Source organism: Lithobates pipiens, unplaced genomic scaffold (assembly GCF_037356315.1).
Source record: "Lithobates pipiens isolate NorthernLeopardFrog02 unplaced genomic scaffold, aLitPip1_a1.2 Scaffold_8, whole genome shotgun sequence".
Classification (NCBI taxonomy): domain Eukaryota; kingdom Metazoa; phylum Chordata; class Amphibia; order Anura; family Ranidae; genus Lithobates; species Lithobates pipiens.
The window spans coordinates 396108906-396126793 of record NW_027507903.1 but is presented as its reverse complement, the minus strand read 5'-3'; the positions used below and the strand labels follow the sequence as shown (position 1 = coordinate 396126793).

Here is a 17888-nt window from a genome sequence, read left to right as displayed (position 1 = left end):
ATACCGGCCCCCCACCATATGTGAATGAGTATTGGGGTACCATGTATCCCTACCCATTCACCTGGTGAAAAAAAAGTAAATAAAACACAACACAAGGTTTCTAAATAATTTATTGCACAGCTCCGGTGGTCTTCCGTCTTGGGGGGGTCTTCTCGCAGCCGCCCGGGAATCTTCTTCCGACTTCGGGGGTCTTGTCCCCCTCTTCAGTTCTTCTTGCCGGGCCTCTGCTTTCTTCCTTTAGCTCTTTTACTAGCGGAGGCCCGATCTTCTATCGCCGCCACCTCTTCTTCCGACTTCGGGGGCCTTGTCCCCCACTTCGTTTCTTCTTGCCGGGCCATCGCTTCTTCCAGCTCTTTTTTACTAGCGGTGGCCCGGTCTTCTGCCGCCACCGCCTTCTGTCCTCCTCCTCCTCCCCCCGCTCTCTCTGGCCGCAATGCCAGGGACGCGGTGTGCAGCGACTTATATAGGGACAAGGCATTGCGGCCAGAGAGAGCGTCGAGTCAACATCTCAAGGAGGAGGAAGAAGAACGGAAGGCAGCGGCAGAAGACCGGGCCACCGCTAGTAAAAGAGCTGAAAGAAGAAGCGGTGGCCCGGCAAGAAGAACCGAAGAGGGGGACAAGACCCCCGAAGCCGGAAGAAGAGGTGGCGGCAACAGACGATCGGGCCTCTGCTAGTAAAAGAGCTAAAGGAAGAAAGCAGAGGCCCGGCAAGAAGAACTGAAGAGGGCGACAAGACCCCCGAAGTCGGAAGAAGACCCCCTGGTGGCGGCGAGAAGGCCCCCCCAAGACGGAAGACCACGGGAGCTGTGCAATAAATTATTTTGAAACCTTGTGTTGTGTTCTATTTACTTTTTTTTTCCACCAGGTGAATGGGTAGGGGTACATGGTACCCCAGTACTCATTCACATAGGGTGGGGGGCCGGTATCTGGGGGCCCCCTTCTTAAAGGGGGCTCCCAGATTCCGATAAGCCCGCAGACCCCGACAACCAACGGCCAGGGTTGTCGGGAAGAGGCCCTTGTCCTCATTAACATGGGGACAAGGGGCTTTGGGGTGGGGGGGCTTTGGGGTGCCCCCCTTGCCCAAAAGCTCCCACCCCCTATGTTGAGGGCACGCGGCCTGGTATGGCTCGGGGGGGGGGGGCGCTCGCCCATCCCCACCCCCTTTCCTGACCGGCCAGGCTGCATGCTCGGATAGGGGTCTGGTATGGATTTTGGGGGGACCCCCACGCCTTTTTTTTTCTGCGTAGGGGATTCCCCTTAAAATCCCTACCGGACCTAAGGGCCTGCCATGCCTTTTTTTTTTTTGCGGTGGAGTTCTCCCTTAGGATGCATACCAAATACAGCGCCTGGTATTGGCGGGAATCCAATTCGGATCCCCGCACCAGTGTCAATCTCACCGATAAAAACGTCGAGATTGACACAATATCGCGGTCACCTACTGTATATAAATAATTACACCAATTAATAATATAAAAAATATTCAATAATGTAATCGAATCAAAAACAGTGAAATTTGTTTAGTTGCAGAATTGCCACTGTCATTACTTTTCAGTATTTTATGACGGATCTCCCCACAAATCGCTATCGCTCAATTCTGCGAGTGATTCTAATTTATTATCGCTGTTTTCTAGCTGGTCTAAAACCACTTTTGATGTAAAGGGACAGTTTTGGTTGCTATGGACAATCTCCAGTTTCCAGGTAGAAAGAACAGTTTTTATAATATAAAACTACATGCAGGGCACTGGACAGGACCACTAGGGACAAAAAGGATGTGAAATAATTTCATAGAGCAATCTGTAAGATTACATTACACTGTATGTAATGTGTGTGTTTCACTTTTTGAATTTGGCGCTGTTCTCGGTCCCCGTGCACCACAACGCTCGCAGGGAATGAAGCTCTGCTCCGTGATGCATTGAGCGGAGGATGAACCGCTCGCATAGCGGGGGGGACTTCGCTGGATCCAGGGGATAAGGTAAGCACACTCTTCCTGGATCCTGCAATGCGATCCTGAGTCTGGCTCAGGGTTACTGCTTTTGGTTCTGAAATTCCACCCTGAGCTAGACTCGGGAATACCACCAGGGAGGTTAAGGAAGGAGCATGCCAAGCACCACTTAAGAGGTGAGTTCAAACCCCTGACATTTCAAGAGATTGGTTTTGGCACATTAGCCATATGCAGTCATATGCAGCATAACAACATACAGAGGATCATGGGGAGATGCAATACAACATATAAAACATTGCACAAGGGAGACACTGGAATAAATTCACTGTGGCAACAGAAATGAATCTTCAATAGGAGCATAAAAAACAAGCAGAAAAAAAAAAAACTAGTCCAGGCAGTCTCAACAACTAAAATGCGAGAGGGGCCAAAAACTTCCTTCCCCCCTACCCTGCTCAACCATCCCAAACCATAATGAGTTTGAGCTTGGGTTCCTGAAAACAAAAACCTGTTGCCTCGCCACCTCCTGGAGTGGGGGAGGTAGTGGGTCCAGAAAGGCTCTCTGTAAGGGTGAAGCTTCCATCCGGCAGGATATAACAGCAACCTGTAAAAGTAGGCACAAACAGTGGTAGTCATATAAGGCAAAACAGGTGTTATAGTCTACGATGGCATCTGAGAGTTCCATCGCACGGGTAGCATATAGCAGCAAAAAATGAAAGAAGGGGTGGGCACATTCCTTAAAGTGGTTGTAAACCCTTACAACCAACTTTGACCTACAGGTAAGCCTAGATTAAGGCTTACCTGTAGGTCCAAGAAATATCTCCTAAACCTATACGGTTTAGGAGATATTTACCCGAAGATAGCATGCTGTCTACAGTTTTGTCTACAGTTTTGTTTTCCACAAGTTTTGTGGAAACAAAGCAGGCAGAGAGTCCCTCACCCCTGATGAGGAGAGCTGTGCTGAGATGGGAGAGGGCTGCAGCGTGGCTTCAGGCTTGGCTGAGGGAATCATCGCCAGCTTGCCTGCGGTACTTTGCCAGTTGTTTCGCCGCTGACTGGGGCACAGGTGGCACATATTTATTCACCATCATGCCTGCCTCAGGATCCTGCCATCTTTAGGAAGGATTCAGTGCCTTTTGGGATTGGACACAGGATGTCTGTGTAGAGCGGAGCTACAGATCTAAGCAGACACACTCATGGACTCCAAGCCCCACCTCCATAGTTTGTGAACTTTATAACTTTACTACAGTCTAAATGATATAAACTGATTTCACATCATTTTAGGCCAAAATGTATTTTGCTAAAATACTTATGAAGGACAATTAATTTAATTATTTGTAAACATTTTATAACAAACAAAAAAAAGTTTTTTCCAAAATGTTCAGTCTTTTTAGTTTATTTAGCTAAAAATAAACCCAGTGGTGATTAACCACTTCCCACCCGGCCAATGCATATATACGGCCGGGTGGGAGCCGTCTACTCCTGATAGGACGTTCAGGAACGTCCTTCAGGAGTAGCGGGATCGCGCGCGGGCGCGTGCCCACGCAGCGGCGCGATCCCGATGTGCTCGTGTCACCCAGACACGGCACATCTCAGATCGGCAGGAGGGCTCTGTGATTGGCCCTCCTGATCACATGACGGCCGTGTCCAATCACGGCCGTCATGTGATGTAAACAAACAGCCGGTTGCTAGGCAATCGGCTCTCCTCTCTTCACACGGAAGTCACCGCTGAGGAGAGGAGAGCAGAACGCTGCAGCCGGCTGATGATCAGTGAGTATGGGCTGCTTTTTACAGCTTTTTACTCACTGATCATCAGTGTAGTGTAAACACACAACACACCACACAGTACAAACACAGTCCCCACACATGTCCCCAAAACACACATGTCCCCAAAACATACATGTCCCCAAATAATAAAAACACATGTCCCTAATAATAAAAACATGTCCCCCACATATGTCCCACTAAAATCACATGTCCCAATGATTATCTGCACACATATGTACGTGATCATTTGCGTACATATGTCCGTGATCACACAAACCAATTATTATACACTTAACGGAATTTTTTTTACCAAAAACATGTAGCAGAATACATTTTGGCTTAAATTTATGACAAAATTTGATTTTATTGGATTTCTTTTCAAATAGAAAAAAGAAAATATTGTTTTTTTTCCAAATTTCCGCTATTTTTACGCTTATATCGCAAAAAAAAAAAACGGAGTCGTGAATAAATAACACCAAAATAAAGCTCTATTTGTGCGAACAAAATGATAACAATTTCATTTGGGTACAGTGTAGCATGACCGCGCAATTGTCACTGAAAGCGCTAGAGCGCTGAAAGCTGAAAATTGGGCTGGGAAGGAAGGGGGTGAAAGTGCCCTGTATTGTAGTGGTTAAATACCACCAAAAGAAAGCTCTAGTTGTGTTAACAAAATGTAGTTTGGGTACATTGTTGTACGCATGGGGGGCGGAGCCTGGTGGCAAATTAAAAAAAATACATAAAACATAACACAGACACACACAATACATTGTAATCTGTAGATTACATTAGTGTATCAAATCATTTCACCTCAGTTTTGTCCCTAGTGCTTTGTCCAGTGCCCTGCCTGCACTTTTACCATTCTTTCTGCCTGGAAACTTGAGAATGTCCATGGCATCCAAAAACATGTCCCTCTATGTCAAAAGCTGTTTTAGACCATCGAGAAACCAGTGAATTAAAATCACTTGCAGAATTGAGCGATAGTGATTCATGAGGAAACTCATCATTAGACACTGAAAGTGATGACAGCGACGATTCTGCAACTGAACTCAGTGATGTGCGAACTTGGTGCTCTCTTGATTATGGTACGGATCACGCAGCACTGGGCTCATTCGCAGAATCGTCAACGTCGTCACTTTCAGTGTCTGATGATGAAATTTCCCACAAATCACTATCGTTCAATTCTGCATGTGATTTTAATTCTCTATTGCGGTTTTCTAGCTGGTCTAAAACTGCTTTTGACCTAGAGGGACGCTTTCTATTGTCCTGATTGTTGCATAGTTACATAGTTAGTAAGGTTGAACAAAGACACCAGTCCATCCAGTTCAATCTGAGTGAGTGTGCCTGTCTACCATTATCCCTATCCCTGTACATTGCATCTCATTAAGATGCTCATCTATTATATTATTATTTAAGGTACCCATATAGCGCCGCCAATTTACACATACATTGTACACTCACATCGGTCCCTACCCTCAAGGATCCCACAATCCAAGGTCCTCAACTCACATTCATATACTAGGGCCAATTTTGGACAGAAGCCAGTTAACCTACCAGCATGTCTTTGGAGTGTTGTTAACGTTGGACTTTGTGCAGTCGCATATTTAAAAAAAATTCATACCCGGGATGTTTACTAAACCAATATGTTGTGTCTAGAATTACAGTGACTAGTGTTATTGCACCCTTGTTTGGATGAATTTCAGTGTTTTTGATTTGATTACATTATTTAATAAAATGTATTATTATTATATTTATTATTTTTTATAATTATTTCGTTATTTATTATATTATAGTTTATGATTTTGTGTTTCAAACTCCACTTCATACGCGGGATGTCTACTAGATTGTTGGACAGATTAAAGTGAGTTATTCCTAAGAATTCTGGACCTACAATCTAAAACAAATTTCCATGCAAAACTATAACATTCAAAATCAGAGATAATCATACCACCAGGGAGGTTAAACAAAAATGAGCTGCATGGTCGAGTTGCCAGAAAGAAGCTTTTACTGCGCCAATGCCACAAAAAAGCCTGGTTACAATATGCCTGACAATACCTTGACACATCTCACTGGGGCTTTTTTGTAGCATTGGTGCAATAAAGGCTTCTTCCTGGCAACTCACCCATGCAGCTAATTTTTGTTCAAGTATCGTCGTATTGTGCTCCTTAAAAAGAACCACACCATATTTTTCCAGAGCAGCCTGTATTTCTCTTTAAGTTACCTGTGGGTTTTTCTTTGTATCCTGAGCAATTATTCTGGCACTTGTGGGGTCATTCTTTCTTTGTCTACCTGACCTTGGCTTGGTATGAAGAGTTCCCCGAATTTTTCAAGTGTTAATTTGTGATTGAACAGTACTGACTGCCATGTTCAAGGCTTTGGATATCTTTTTTTCTATCTTTTTTTTCATCTTTAATTTTTTTTCAAACAACAAGTTTATTGGTAATTAAAGTAACATAGCTTACAGTTTCATTGTACATAGGACAAATAAAAAGAGCATAGAGATCACGACGCTAAATACAGTATACCCGTACCATTCACATTACTTTCTGCCATATAAAGTGTAAAGTTGCCTGAGGGGGGTCAGGAGAACACAACAGCACCATATTGGTGTAAATCTATATTGACATTCACTGCACCCCCCCTACCAGTCCTCCACCCTGTCATGCAACTAAACATGCCACCTGCGTACCCGATAGAATACAACTGAAGTAGTCCATTTACTGTAGCCCTACCAGGTGGCTTAATGTGATCTGGCAAGGCTAGTCCGTGCAAGTGTCCGGGATATTGAACCACCTGTCCCAGATCTTGTTGTACTTGTTAGGGCACCCCCTGTGTGCGTATATTACTTTCTTCAGTGGCAATGGTAGATACACCTCCGCTATCCATGCCCTGACCGTGAGAGGTGCGGTGCGCAACCATAGTTTAGCAATCAGCTTCCTAGCAATAAACAGAGCCTCTTGTAAAAAAACAGTAAGGAATTGGTCGGCCGGAGCCTCTGAAAAAAAGCCCAAAGGCCAGGCTTTAGGATCTAGTTATAAAGGGGAGCCCATATGGTCATGTAAGAACTGAATGACCTGTGACTAAAAGGCATAGACGTCCGGGCAGGTCCACAGTAAGTGGTAGAATGTACATGGGTGGCCCTCACACTGCGGGCACCGCGGATCTTGAGAGGCTTTGTATTTACAGATTCTTGCAGGCGTGAGGTATGATTTATGTACAATGTACATGTTTTTTTCATCTTTATAAAATTGTATTTCCTTGTTACGCAGGTCTTTTGATAGCTTTTCTGCTACCCATGGTTCAATATCTAGCCTGCTCAGTGCATCTACGTGGGAGCTAACAAGCTCATTGGCTATTTATACATAGGCATTCATTGCAATGTAAAAAGCCACAGATGTGGGAAATGAACCTTTAATTGCCATTTTAACATTTGGGTGATTTCTGCTATCTTTCTAATTTAAAAAGGAGCCAAACAACTATGTGATAATAAATTGCTTCATATGATCACTATTAAAGTGGTTGTAAACCCTTACAACCAACTTTGACCTACAGGTAAGCCTAGATTAAGGCTTACCTGTAGGTCCAAGAAATATCTCCTAAACCTACACGGTTTAGGAGATATTTGCCAAAAGACAGGCACGTAGACAGCGACGCGCAGGCGCACTGAGCGTGCCGCGGTCAACATGCTCCAGTGTGCATGCGCGGGAGTGACGTCATTGCGGCTTCGCCGAATGACAGCGGCGGAGCAGCGAGACCCCACTGAGAAGATGGATGCTCCGGACTACAGGGGACAGCGGCGACTTCGCTGGCTCCTGTGTCAGGTAAGTGACACATAATGGACTACTATGCGATGCATAGTAGTCCATTATGCTTTACCTTTGCAGCGAATGAAAGAGGAAGTAAACTCATCAGGGTTTACTTCCTCTTTAATAAAATAATTTTTTTTGCATGATCAGTCATATTTTCAATATCATGCCAAAATTTCACCATTTATGTTAGAGTATGCAAACTATTGAGCACAATGATATAGCATCAAATGTTTTTATGCATACTTTGTAAAAATTAGGTTTCAATCATTGGCAGGCATAATTGATATCTACCACAACTGCAGCACACAGTGACCTTGTTGTTCTTCAAAGCCAAATAGAACCTGTTTTTAGTAGTAACAACTGTTTTTGGAAGGGATAAATCAATTTCTTCTGTTTCTGTTTACCATTTTATTTGTTATGGATGTGTTTTACTTCTTTATTTAGGAATGCACTAATTTTTTTTTTTTGTCTTTGAAGCAACTATAGTGTGATAACATCAGGATGTCGAGCAGAGGTGGGAAGAAGAAGACCACAAAGACCACAAGGTCTGCAAAGGCTGGGGTTATATTCCCAGTGGGAAGAATGCTGCGGTATATAAAGAAAGGTCATCCAAAATACAGGATTGGAGTTGGGGCTCCTGTGTATATGGCTGCTGTGCTGGAGTATTTGACCGGTGAGTATTGTAGACAGTATCTTGAGGACAATATTTACTATGATCACATGTATTTGCCTTTAATAATTGTAAGGATTTCAAGACAAATTGACACTAAACGATATCCTTACTCTCTAAAAAGAATCCACGCACACCCACTACTTAATGGCCCTGTAATCTATTTTTCTTTTTTTTTATTGAAATAAACTTTTGACGGGCCTTTTTTGTGCTTTTCCATATGCTTTTCCACATTTTGAGTATTGTTTTCTATGTATAGGTTTTTAAATGCTACATGGAGTGTTCACCTGTGGGTGATAAATGTGAGTAGCTTATAAAGCACATCTACATGGAAAGTAAAAACCCTTCTTTTGCAGTAGGAGTGCCCCTGAACTGCTAGGATTAATTGCTTGTCTAGGTCTGGGGGACTTGGAAAAGCAGTTTTACTTCCCAAATCCTCTGCATTTCTAGCAGCCCTCGCTATCCTCTACTCCCCTATGCTTTGGCTTGTGCATCCTCCTATCCAATACAGGGCAATGGGTCATGTAATGTACTCTGTGATGTCAGAGGGCATGCAACTGTTGGAGCGCAGGGGAGAAGAGTCTGCAGAAACTGTTCTAGCAGCACAGAGGGGAGCAGGGGATTTAGTAAGTCAAATTGCTTTTTCCTATCCGCTAAACCTAAATGAGCATTTAACGCTTCAGCTTTAAAATATATCTAAAGACAAACCTTTCTTTTCTCATGTTGGATAATGTAAGGAATGTTTTTAAAACCGCTGTCAATTTTACGGTGTCTGTCTCATTAAGGAAATTTCACTTTGTGTCCTGTAAAATTAGCAGCTAGTGATAAGCTTTCATTCCAGCACTAGGGAGGTCCAGTTTTAGGGCTCCTTCACATGAGGTTCTGGGGCAGTAAAATCAGGAAATTGAACTGCAGTTTTATTGCCCCCCAACTGCCCGTCTCAACTGTGACAAAATTAAATGGCATGTTGCTTTCGACCAGTGGCATCACTGCTGCACACAACCTTTTCAAATGAATATGGCTGCATCTTAACCACATGGACTCTCACACCACAACTCTGCAACCACATGGAATGCACCCCTGGGGTAACACCTGAGAGTACCACTGCATCCATTTCAAAGAAGGCACGCTGAGTTATCCATCAGAGACTACTATGGGACTAGACCGAATCAATCACATCTGCCTCTGACACAGAGCTTGAATGACAATATGATCTTATTCCTGATCTACTTCTTGCCTACCTTTTGGATGAGCAAATGGGGAAACTCCAGCCATCACGGGCACAAGTTCATACTGTCTAAAGCAGACCTGCCGGTCCATGCTTTGCACATTAATGCTGTGCCTCCCTACATTGCAGTGAACACTGGTTACACTCAGCACGATATCCCATGCTATACGCTGAGCCGATATCTATGTTATCATTACTTAATTACACCTGATCACAGTGTACCTTTTAACTTTCCAGCTTCACCTCACAGTGGGAAACCCCAGACTGGGGACACTAACCACTATTTTTTGCCCTGTACACACGGTCTAGCCCAAACTTGTCTAGCATGCACACGGTTGCACTAAGTTGTCCGAAAATCCGATCGTTCTAAAATCGGTGACATACAACACGTACAACGGGACTATAAACGGGCCAGTAGCCAATAGCTTTCGTCTCGTAATTTATTTTGAACATGCGTGGCACTTTGTCAGTCGGAATTTTCAACAAGTGATCGGATTTTAAACAATCAGATTTTGTTGTCGGAAAATCTTAGATCCTGCTCTCAAACTTTGTGTGTTGGAAATTCCGACGGAAAAAGTCTGATGGAGCCCACACACGATTGGATTTTCCGTCTGAAAGTGCGTGCCATGTACAGGGCATTACACATGGCACGTTTGTGCTTGAAGTCTTCATCTATGGTGACCATAGAATCTCCTTTTCTTGCTGTAACTGCAGAGCCCCATTTTTGACTAACTGTCCCTATATTTGTGGGCAATATTTTCTATTTATGGTGTCTATTTATTGACTTCATTCTGCCATAGTGTCAGTCTATATTACCCCAGGGGTGTTCTGTTGATATGTGCATGTGTGTGGATATCAATAACGCAGCTGCATCTTGAACCAGACCACGTTGTCTCTTTTTTTTAATCTTGACTGGTTGGTGATGGGAATTTTTATCCAATGATTTTTGTATTATTTTTTGGTATATTGTGTGATTAAAGTTCCTTTTGTCTATAAGCTGCATGGTCCTTAAGTAACTGTTTTAGTTGAGCTCTCTTTTTTTCACCTTCTTTCTTCATATGCTTTATTAAGTAGGCAGGTCAGACGAGCATCATCAGGAACAGCTGGTAACTGTGGAGAGAGAAGAGAGCTGGGAATTAGTCGACAACTGAGCGGCAGCCCAGAGAAGGAAGAGCTAAGCCAGCCCTGACACTAAGGATGTCATACTGTCGGGTTATACTTCTGCCTACAGGAGGATTGGACACTGGCAAACAAAAATCTTTAGGCCAGACAGAAAATCTTTAGGCCAGTCCAGTATAACCCCTCCTATTACCTCCTTTTTTATTAGTGTTTTACGAAGCTAGACCTTATCCTCTAAGCTCTCCTCTAAATAGACCAACATAAGTTTTTGCTACCGTTATTTTCTTAATTTTTTTTTTCTTCAATCAATCAAAATTATTCTATCTATCATTGCTTGGAATGGTCCCTACATGGCAATAGGGACTGCACCCAGACTGCACTGGACTGGATGCTGTAAGTCTTCCAGGTTGAGAGCTGCTGCTATTGCCACATTGCTTACCCTATCTCTAAAGACTCTTTGAATAGGCTGATTGGGCTGAGCATTGGGAATTCCCTCATTGTTGGGACCACTCGGCACCTCTAAAATCCCTGCTTGCCAATGTTTTACCATGGAAGGGGTTACCGCTGATAGATTGAGCACTGGCTTCATTTGATGGGCAGATTGTCCAGTACACTCCACCCAGTGTTGAGGAAACATCTTTGCACTGATGCTTCTGCATTTCAAGAGCCACAATAAACTCCAATCTCCGCTCCATGCCTTCTACCAAGTCTAGAGGAACTTGGTCACCTCTGACCATCTGACCTTCCCCAGTTATTATTACCTAAGGCCTTGGATCAAACCCTGAGCTTAGTTGCAACATTTCTGTATCTAAACACAGAAATGACAGTCCCACTGCAACTGGTGACCCCAGTTCACCCCCCCCCCTCCTCCCCCCGAAAAATGATCCCAGTGACATTTGGCAACCAAATTCACTGAAATCTGAAATCCTATGACCATTTAGTTTTAGGGTTTACCTTGTTATTGAGTTCTCTTTAGTGCCACTGGGTGAGTCCTGCCTTATTGATCTGGATCGATATTGCAGTCGCTTACGACTTTGTGGCCAAATTAACAAAGTTCCTCTCTGGTGAGTACTTGCAGAGGCTCCAAGTGCACTCTTGCACCTTCCACTGCAGAGTATATTGCTAATCTACCCACAGCCTTAGAGGCAACTAGACCATTGGTTATACTGACCATTTCTTACACAAGGTCTCTTTAGTCTTTCCCTGATCAAAGTGTTTATGAAGGATTACAGTCTTCTGCCATTACATCAAATTTCCAACAGAATGTTATGGCTCTGATTAATGTGGTACCTGTATCTGGAAGATAAATTCCTGTCTTGAGTCTTTCACAGTTCTTAGGTGGTTTAGCAGGACTGGTTACAGACAGAAAAGCTTTCACATGGTTATGCTCCTGTGATCCATATGTAACAACTATGTATGCATCTCCAATATATATTGGAGTCATTGGCTTCCTATGGGACTGAGCACTTGGAAGATGAAAAGATTTATGTTTTTTTTCTGCCTATGTATATGTACCACTGTGTCCCCTTTGGGGTCTATTGGTCTGGGGGGGGGGGGGGGGGGGGCTCGCATCCCCATGTGGGCTGCTCGGGGCCATTTAGGACTAATTATCCTTTAGTGTGGATTTATATGGATTAGCTGGCCATCTTCAAGCGTGAATCCCGAAGAAGCAAATGTTGCGAATCACATTGATTTCAAACGCTTGGTGCATTCTTGTTGTATTATAAGACTGTCTAACAGAAACTACATTTTCCTATGAAATGGTTTTAATAAGATGGTGCTTCTTTTTAATGGAATGAAATAAACAAATGTTTTTATGTAGTAAAATTTTCTTTAATTTTCCATTGTTAGGCACATGTAAAGTCCCTTTCTTTCTGTAGAGAGAGATTTCTGCTTCCCTTTTATGTAGTCTTCCCCTCTATATACTTTTCTATTTGTTTTTCAGAATTCCTACTTCTACAAAAACCTCCCCATAACACCTGTTCTTCAAGGTATTCTTTTGTGTAGTTTGGAGGCTCTCTAATGGGTCCTAGACACCACCAGTGCCTATTGAATATGTTTTCAATCTGTTTGGAAAGGATTTAGTTAGGCGGTGGTCTATACCCACTGTGGATCTGTCAGTGACCCACCTTAACATGGAAAGCCCCAGACTAGTAGAGGGCATTCTCACAATTAAGGAGTCTACTGTACAACAGCTAGAACACCTCTTTTAATCCTATTTCTCACTGGTAGGCCTTGCCCTTTTGTGTGTGTTGAACCTTATGCTTCAGCTCTGATGATTTCATGGAAACATTTTGACTTGTCTCTTGCATGAGTCTGTTGTCTATGTAGATGCGTAGAAACTAGGTTTGACAAGGAGGCTACCTGCCTTCCCATGGGCACCTCACTAGCCCTTTAGCTGCACATCCTTCTTCCAGTCTCCCCTTCTAAATTGGTCTCTGACTTTGCTCTTGCAGCTGAAATGCTGCCCGTGGAAGGGGAAGACAAGGAATATCCTCCCTCTTTTTCTGAGGAAATTAATCAGATGGAGGTAATAATATAAGGAATATTCCTGTGCCAAAACTGCTGCACTCACTGGGGGAAATGTCTGAACCCCAAAAAAAAAGATAAGAGTATTGGTGAGCTGTACAGAGAGTTATCTAAACTGCCTGATAGGAGTCAGTTAATACCAATAATATTGTAGCTTGACTAAGTGTGAAATTGGATTACAACAGAGATGGCATAATGTAATGTCCAAAAATAATAAGAATACATATATCACAAGAAAATAGCAGTGATAAAAAAGTGGCTTAAACTGATGATGCGTCTACGTGCCAGAATAAATGTGCTGTGGCAATTATCGCATGATTCCTCCCATCAATAAAACTAAAACTAAAAGGCCGTAAAGAAATGAATAAAGATGACAGTATCAAATGTCCATATATAGAAGGTGCAGAATGTGGCGATTATATCAAAAGTCGCATTAAGTGCGGAAGAGTGTGACGGAGAAAACGCATAAAATACAATAATACTGAAAAAGCAATAAAGAAATAGATAATTTTAAGTAACCTGTAAAGGATTTTAAAATGTCTCCTATGGAGATGTTTAGGTACCGTAGTTGTCTCCATTTCACGGTAGTGGAAATTTTATAGCTTGACATGTTTGGTATCTATTTACTTGGCATGACATCATCATTTATGTTTTTAAAGAGGGGTTCAAATACTGCAGCTGCTGACTTTTAAAAATTCGGACACTTACCTGTCCCAGGGTCCAGTGATGCGGGGGATCGAAGCCCCACCCATCTCTCCCTCTCTTTGGCGGCACCAGCATTGTAACTGTGGGCGTTCGGCTGTGGCTTCACAGCCGGGCACCCACTGCGCATGCGCGAGCGGCGTCGCGCGCCGTGATTGGCTGCACAATCATTTGGGACCTGTCATATGTCCCAGATGATTGACAAGAGGGAGGGGGCAGAGCTGAGCCCTTTCTGCACCGAGGGGAAGTGACGTCAAGAGCCAAGGCACTGAAGGAGGCAGACTACGAGGTACCCCCTAGCAACAGCCATTTAGTCTTTCTTTTTTTAGGCACATTCATGATTTTTTTTTTTTTTTTAGGGTGGAACACCACTTTAATATCTATTATTTTAATATTTTATGTTCTAATAATAAACATGTTCAATTTACTTTCTGTGTGCAGGGGTATTGCACAGAGTGGCCCTAAACCTCCTCTTCTTGGGTGCTCCACAGGCGCTCTAGGCTCCTCCTCTTCTCTGTACGCCACCATTGCAAGCTGCTTTCTGTGGGGGTGCACCTGCCTGCTCGCTCCCAAGCTGGGCTGCCTATGTCTATTGACAAACACAGTGTTGCTTGACCAGACACCCTCCTCACTAAATTTTATTGACAGCAGAAGCAGCCAAAGGCTAACAGTAATAAATATAAAACATGAACCACCCTTTAGAACCATGTCGAGCCATATTCTGCCTATTTAGAAAAGTAGTTAGTGGAACTTATTAGGTGAATGGAATGTGTCACTGACAACCACATGAAATGAGCTCTCATAAGAGTAATATTTCCTTTTTACCCAATTTCTTCTTACCTATTGACAACTGCTACCAAGCTTTATGCATCCTTAAAGTGATTATTTGTTGAGTCACTACTTAGGAAACCAATGGCATGATTTGGTAGGAACCACAATGAGTTCACATATCTATCCAGCACTTCTCCACTAGTGGCCTGATCTGCTGCTGTGGAAACATAAAATGCCTGTGCTAGCTTCAACTTTCTGATAGTTAAAATGTTCTCAGGATAAGAAATCTCTGTGGCACACCTTAGGTTTGGTGATTGAGCAGATGGTGAATGTCACGTGTACCCCCATACTCAGGAGTTCCTTTTTTTTTTCTACCAGACTTCCATCAGGGGGTTCAAGTGGTGAGGAAATGCTGGAAAGGGAAGAGCAGGCAACATAGTGCCTGCTATTAAACTGTGAGAGGTCACTCTGTACAGAGATCATTTTAACACCACAAATGTGTATTAGTATTAGTTTAGTGTTTGATATTTTCTAGCTAGCTCTTTTTTGTTAAACTAATAAATACATAACTTTTACATTACAGCTGAGATTCTGGAGCTGGCCGGAAATGCAGCTAGAGATAACAAAAAAGGAAGAGTCACACCCAGACACATTCTGCTTGCCATAGCCAATGATGAAGAACTAAATCAGGTAAGGAAGCTTGTATGTTGACTTAACAATTTTGATTTGCAAGATGATATATACTGTATATGAGGGATATTCAAATTATGGCCCTCCAGCTGTTGCAGAACTACACGCCCCATGAGGAATTGTAAAACTCTGACATTCACAGACATGACTCGGCATGATGGGAATTGTAGTTCCTGAACAACTGGAGGACCATATTTTGAAGAGCCCTGCTGTATATGCTCAACGTTTTATACCGTACAAAGTATAAATAATTACGGTATGCTATGCAAATTTATGTAGCTGGCATCATGTAAATAAAGCAGATTGTATGCAGAATGGGTGAAATAAAACAAAAATGAGACATGCTGAAAATATACTAAACTAATTTAAAGCATAGACGAACTTCACTGCCTACACCCTCCTTTCACCTGTACTTTTTTTTTTCAGTACTTTACCTTACCTTTTAAGCTCGGTTTGCATAAAAAAAATATACTCCAGACTGTCCAGAATATTGATTTGTTGGGTTGTGCTGCTAATCATGTCCAGCGCCATCATCTTTGCTTCTGACGTTATCGGAATCCGGCTGTCTCATCCTGATTCAGGCAGTTGGCTTCCTGATGAAATGACACAAGGTCCCCCCCTTTTCAGCCTCTGTATTAAAGCTGATGGCTCACTGAACACAGGGTCGGTCCCGGATTTTTCCACCCTGTGGGAGGCCCATAAGGCCGTCTTCAGAGGCACTTGTATTGCAGAGAGCTCTAGATTGAAGAGGGATAGGTCCGCACTTATCCGATCACTAACCTCTGCTCTTCTCACAGCTGAGCGGAAGCTCCTGGCCGCCCCCACGGTGGAAAGGCTCCGGAGGGTCCCTCTCCTTAGGGAACAGATTAAAACAGCACAACTCAACCGGGCAGCCAAATCGCTGCTTTGGATGAGGCAGAAATTCTACGAATTCCCCAATAAACCTCATACAATGCTAGTCAATAAACTGCGTCCACGTGCATTCAATTCTTTTCCTGAGTTTCTTTCCCGGCCTGACGGATCTAGGACCTACTGCTCTCGTGAAATTTCAAACATGTTCGGTAAATTTTACCATAAACTCTACAACTGTCTTTCCCCAGAGAACCATTTTCACTTTACTCAAGAGAAATTTAAAGCCTTCTTCTCCAATCTTAAACTCCCCAAACTCTCGTTGAGCGATCTAGAGGCCCTTAATAAGACAGTATCGGCGGAGGAGCTTTCTGACGTAGTGCGGGATCTTCCATCGCATAAGTCACCTGGCCCTGATGGACTCCCCTATTTCTACTATAAAACCTATCTAGACATCTTAGGACCTCACATGCTCACTTTATTTGATACTTTACTACGGGGCACCCCTCCCCATCCACATTTCTCACACTCCTTCATCTCAGTGATCCCCAAGCCGGGTAAGGATCCCTCCATCCCAGATAATTATAGGCCGATAGCCCTTCTGAATTCTGACTACAAAATATTTACAAAAATTTTTGCCTCCCTGTTATCGGTTCTTGCCCCCAAACTTATTCACAGAGATCAGGTGGGGTTTGTGCCTGGCAGACACGCGGGTGACAACACCCGCCGCACGATCAATCTAGTCGATCTTCTGGATAGGACCAACAAACCAGCACTCCTACTTAGCTTAGACGCCCAAAAGGCCTTTGAGAGGCTCAGCTGGCCTTATATGTTCGCCACGCTCAGGGTTTATGGGTTTCGGGGCCCCTTTTTGAGGGCACTGGAAGCTTTATACTCAACGGTCACTGCCCAGGTACAGATGTCGTCCTTTCTGTTGCCTCGCTTCCCCCTGTTGAATGGTACTCGGCAGGGGTGTCATCTATCTCCGCTAATATTTATTTTATGTCTGGAACCCCTGGCCGAGGCCGTACGCTCTCATCCAGATATCCGTGGGGTGGTGATGCGACAGGGAGAGTACAAATTATCACTTTTTGCTGATGACGTCTTGCTAACTATTACCAATCCACAGATATCCCTCCCCTCATTGCACAAGCTAATAACATCCTTTGGGGGTATTTCTGGGTACAAGGTTAACACCTCTAAGACTGAGTCCCTCCCCATACACATCCCTGCCACACAACTTTCTAGACTAAAAGAATCTTATCCCTATAGATGGTGCAGTGATTCACTCAAGTACCTGGGGGTTTTTCTGACCCCTTCTTACTCCCACCTGTTCCGTGCAAACTTTCCTGCCCTGTTTCAGGATATAAATAATTCACTACTGACCTGGTCTAAATACCCTTTATCCCTGCTGGGCAGGATCAACGTCCTTAAAATGTCAGTCTTGCCTAGACTGCTCTACCACTTTGAGACACTGCCAGTTCCCGTTCCGACCCCTCAGCTTAAACTTCTCCGACGACGTTTCCTTAAATGTATATGGGCTGACAGGTCCCATCGCTTTTCCAGCTCTGTGGTGTTTGCGCCCGTGGGTCGGGGCGGGGGGGGGTTGGGTGCTCCGGATATTGTGAAATATTATCAAGCTACCCATTTACGAATTATTGCTACCTGGTCCTCTCTTAATGCCACGAGTCGGTGGGCTGCTATTGAAAAGGGGGTCCTGTATCCGGTTCTCCCATGCTCCTTGATCTGGGGCGCCCCATCCCCACTGCCCTCTACCCTTAGACGTCAATGTACGGCCCCAATGTAATTTACTTTGGA

The 17888-nt window shown here is 43.7% G+C and overlaps 1 protein-coding gene across 4 annotated transcripts in view; it reads left to right on the top strand.

Moving 5' to 3' along the window:
* MACROH2A1 (macroH2A.1 histone) overlaps nucleotides 1-17888 on the top strand; it is a 209697-nt gene that overhangs the window by 35231 nt on the left and 156578 nt on the right. For all 4 annotated transcript variants that reach the window (XM_077473992.1, XM_077473991.1, XM_077473994.1 and 1 more), the window contains exons 2-3: nucleotides 7990-8185; nucleotides 15115-15221. In XM_077473992.1, the coding sequence (XP_077330118.1) occupies nucleotides 8014-8185; nucleotides 15115-15221 (279 nt within the window). In that variant the 5' untranslated portion in view covers nucleotides 7990-8013. The remainder of the gene's footprint in view (nucleotides 1-7989; nucleotides 8186-15114; nucleotides 15222-17888) is intronic.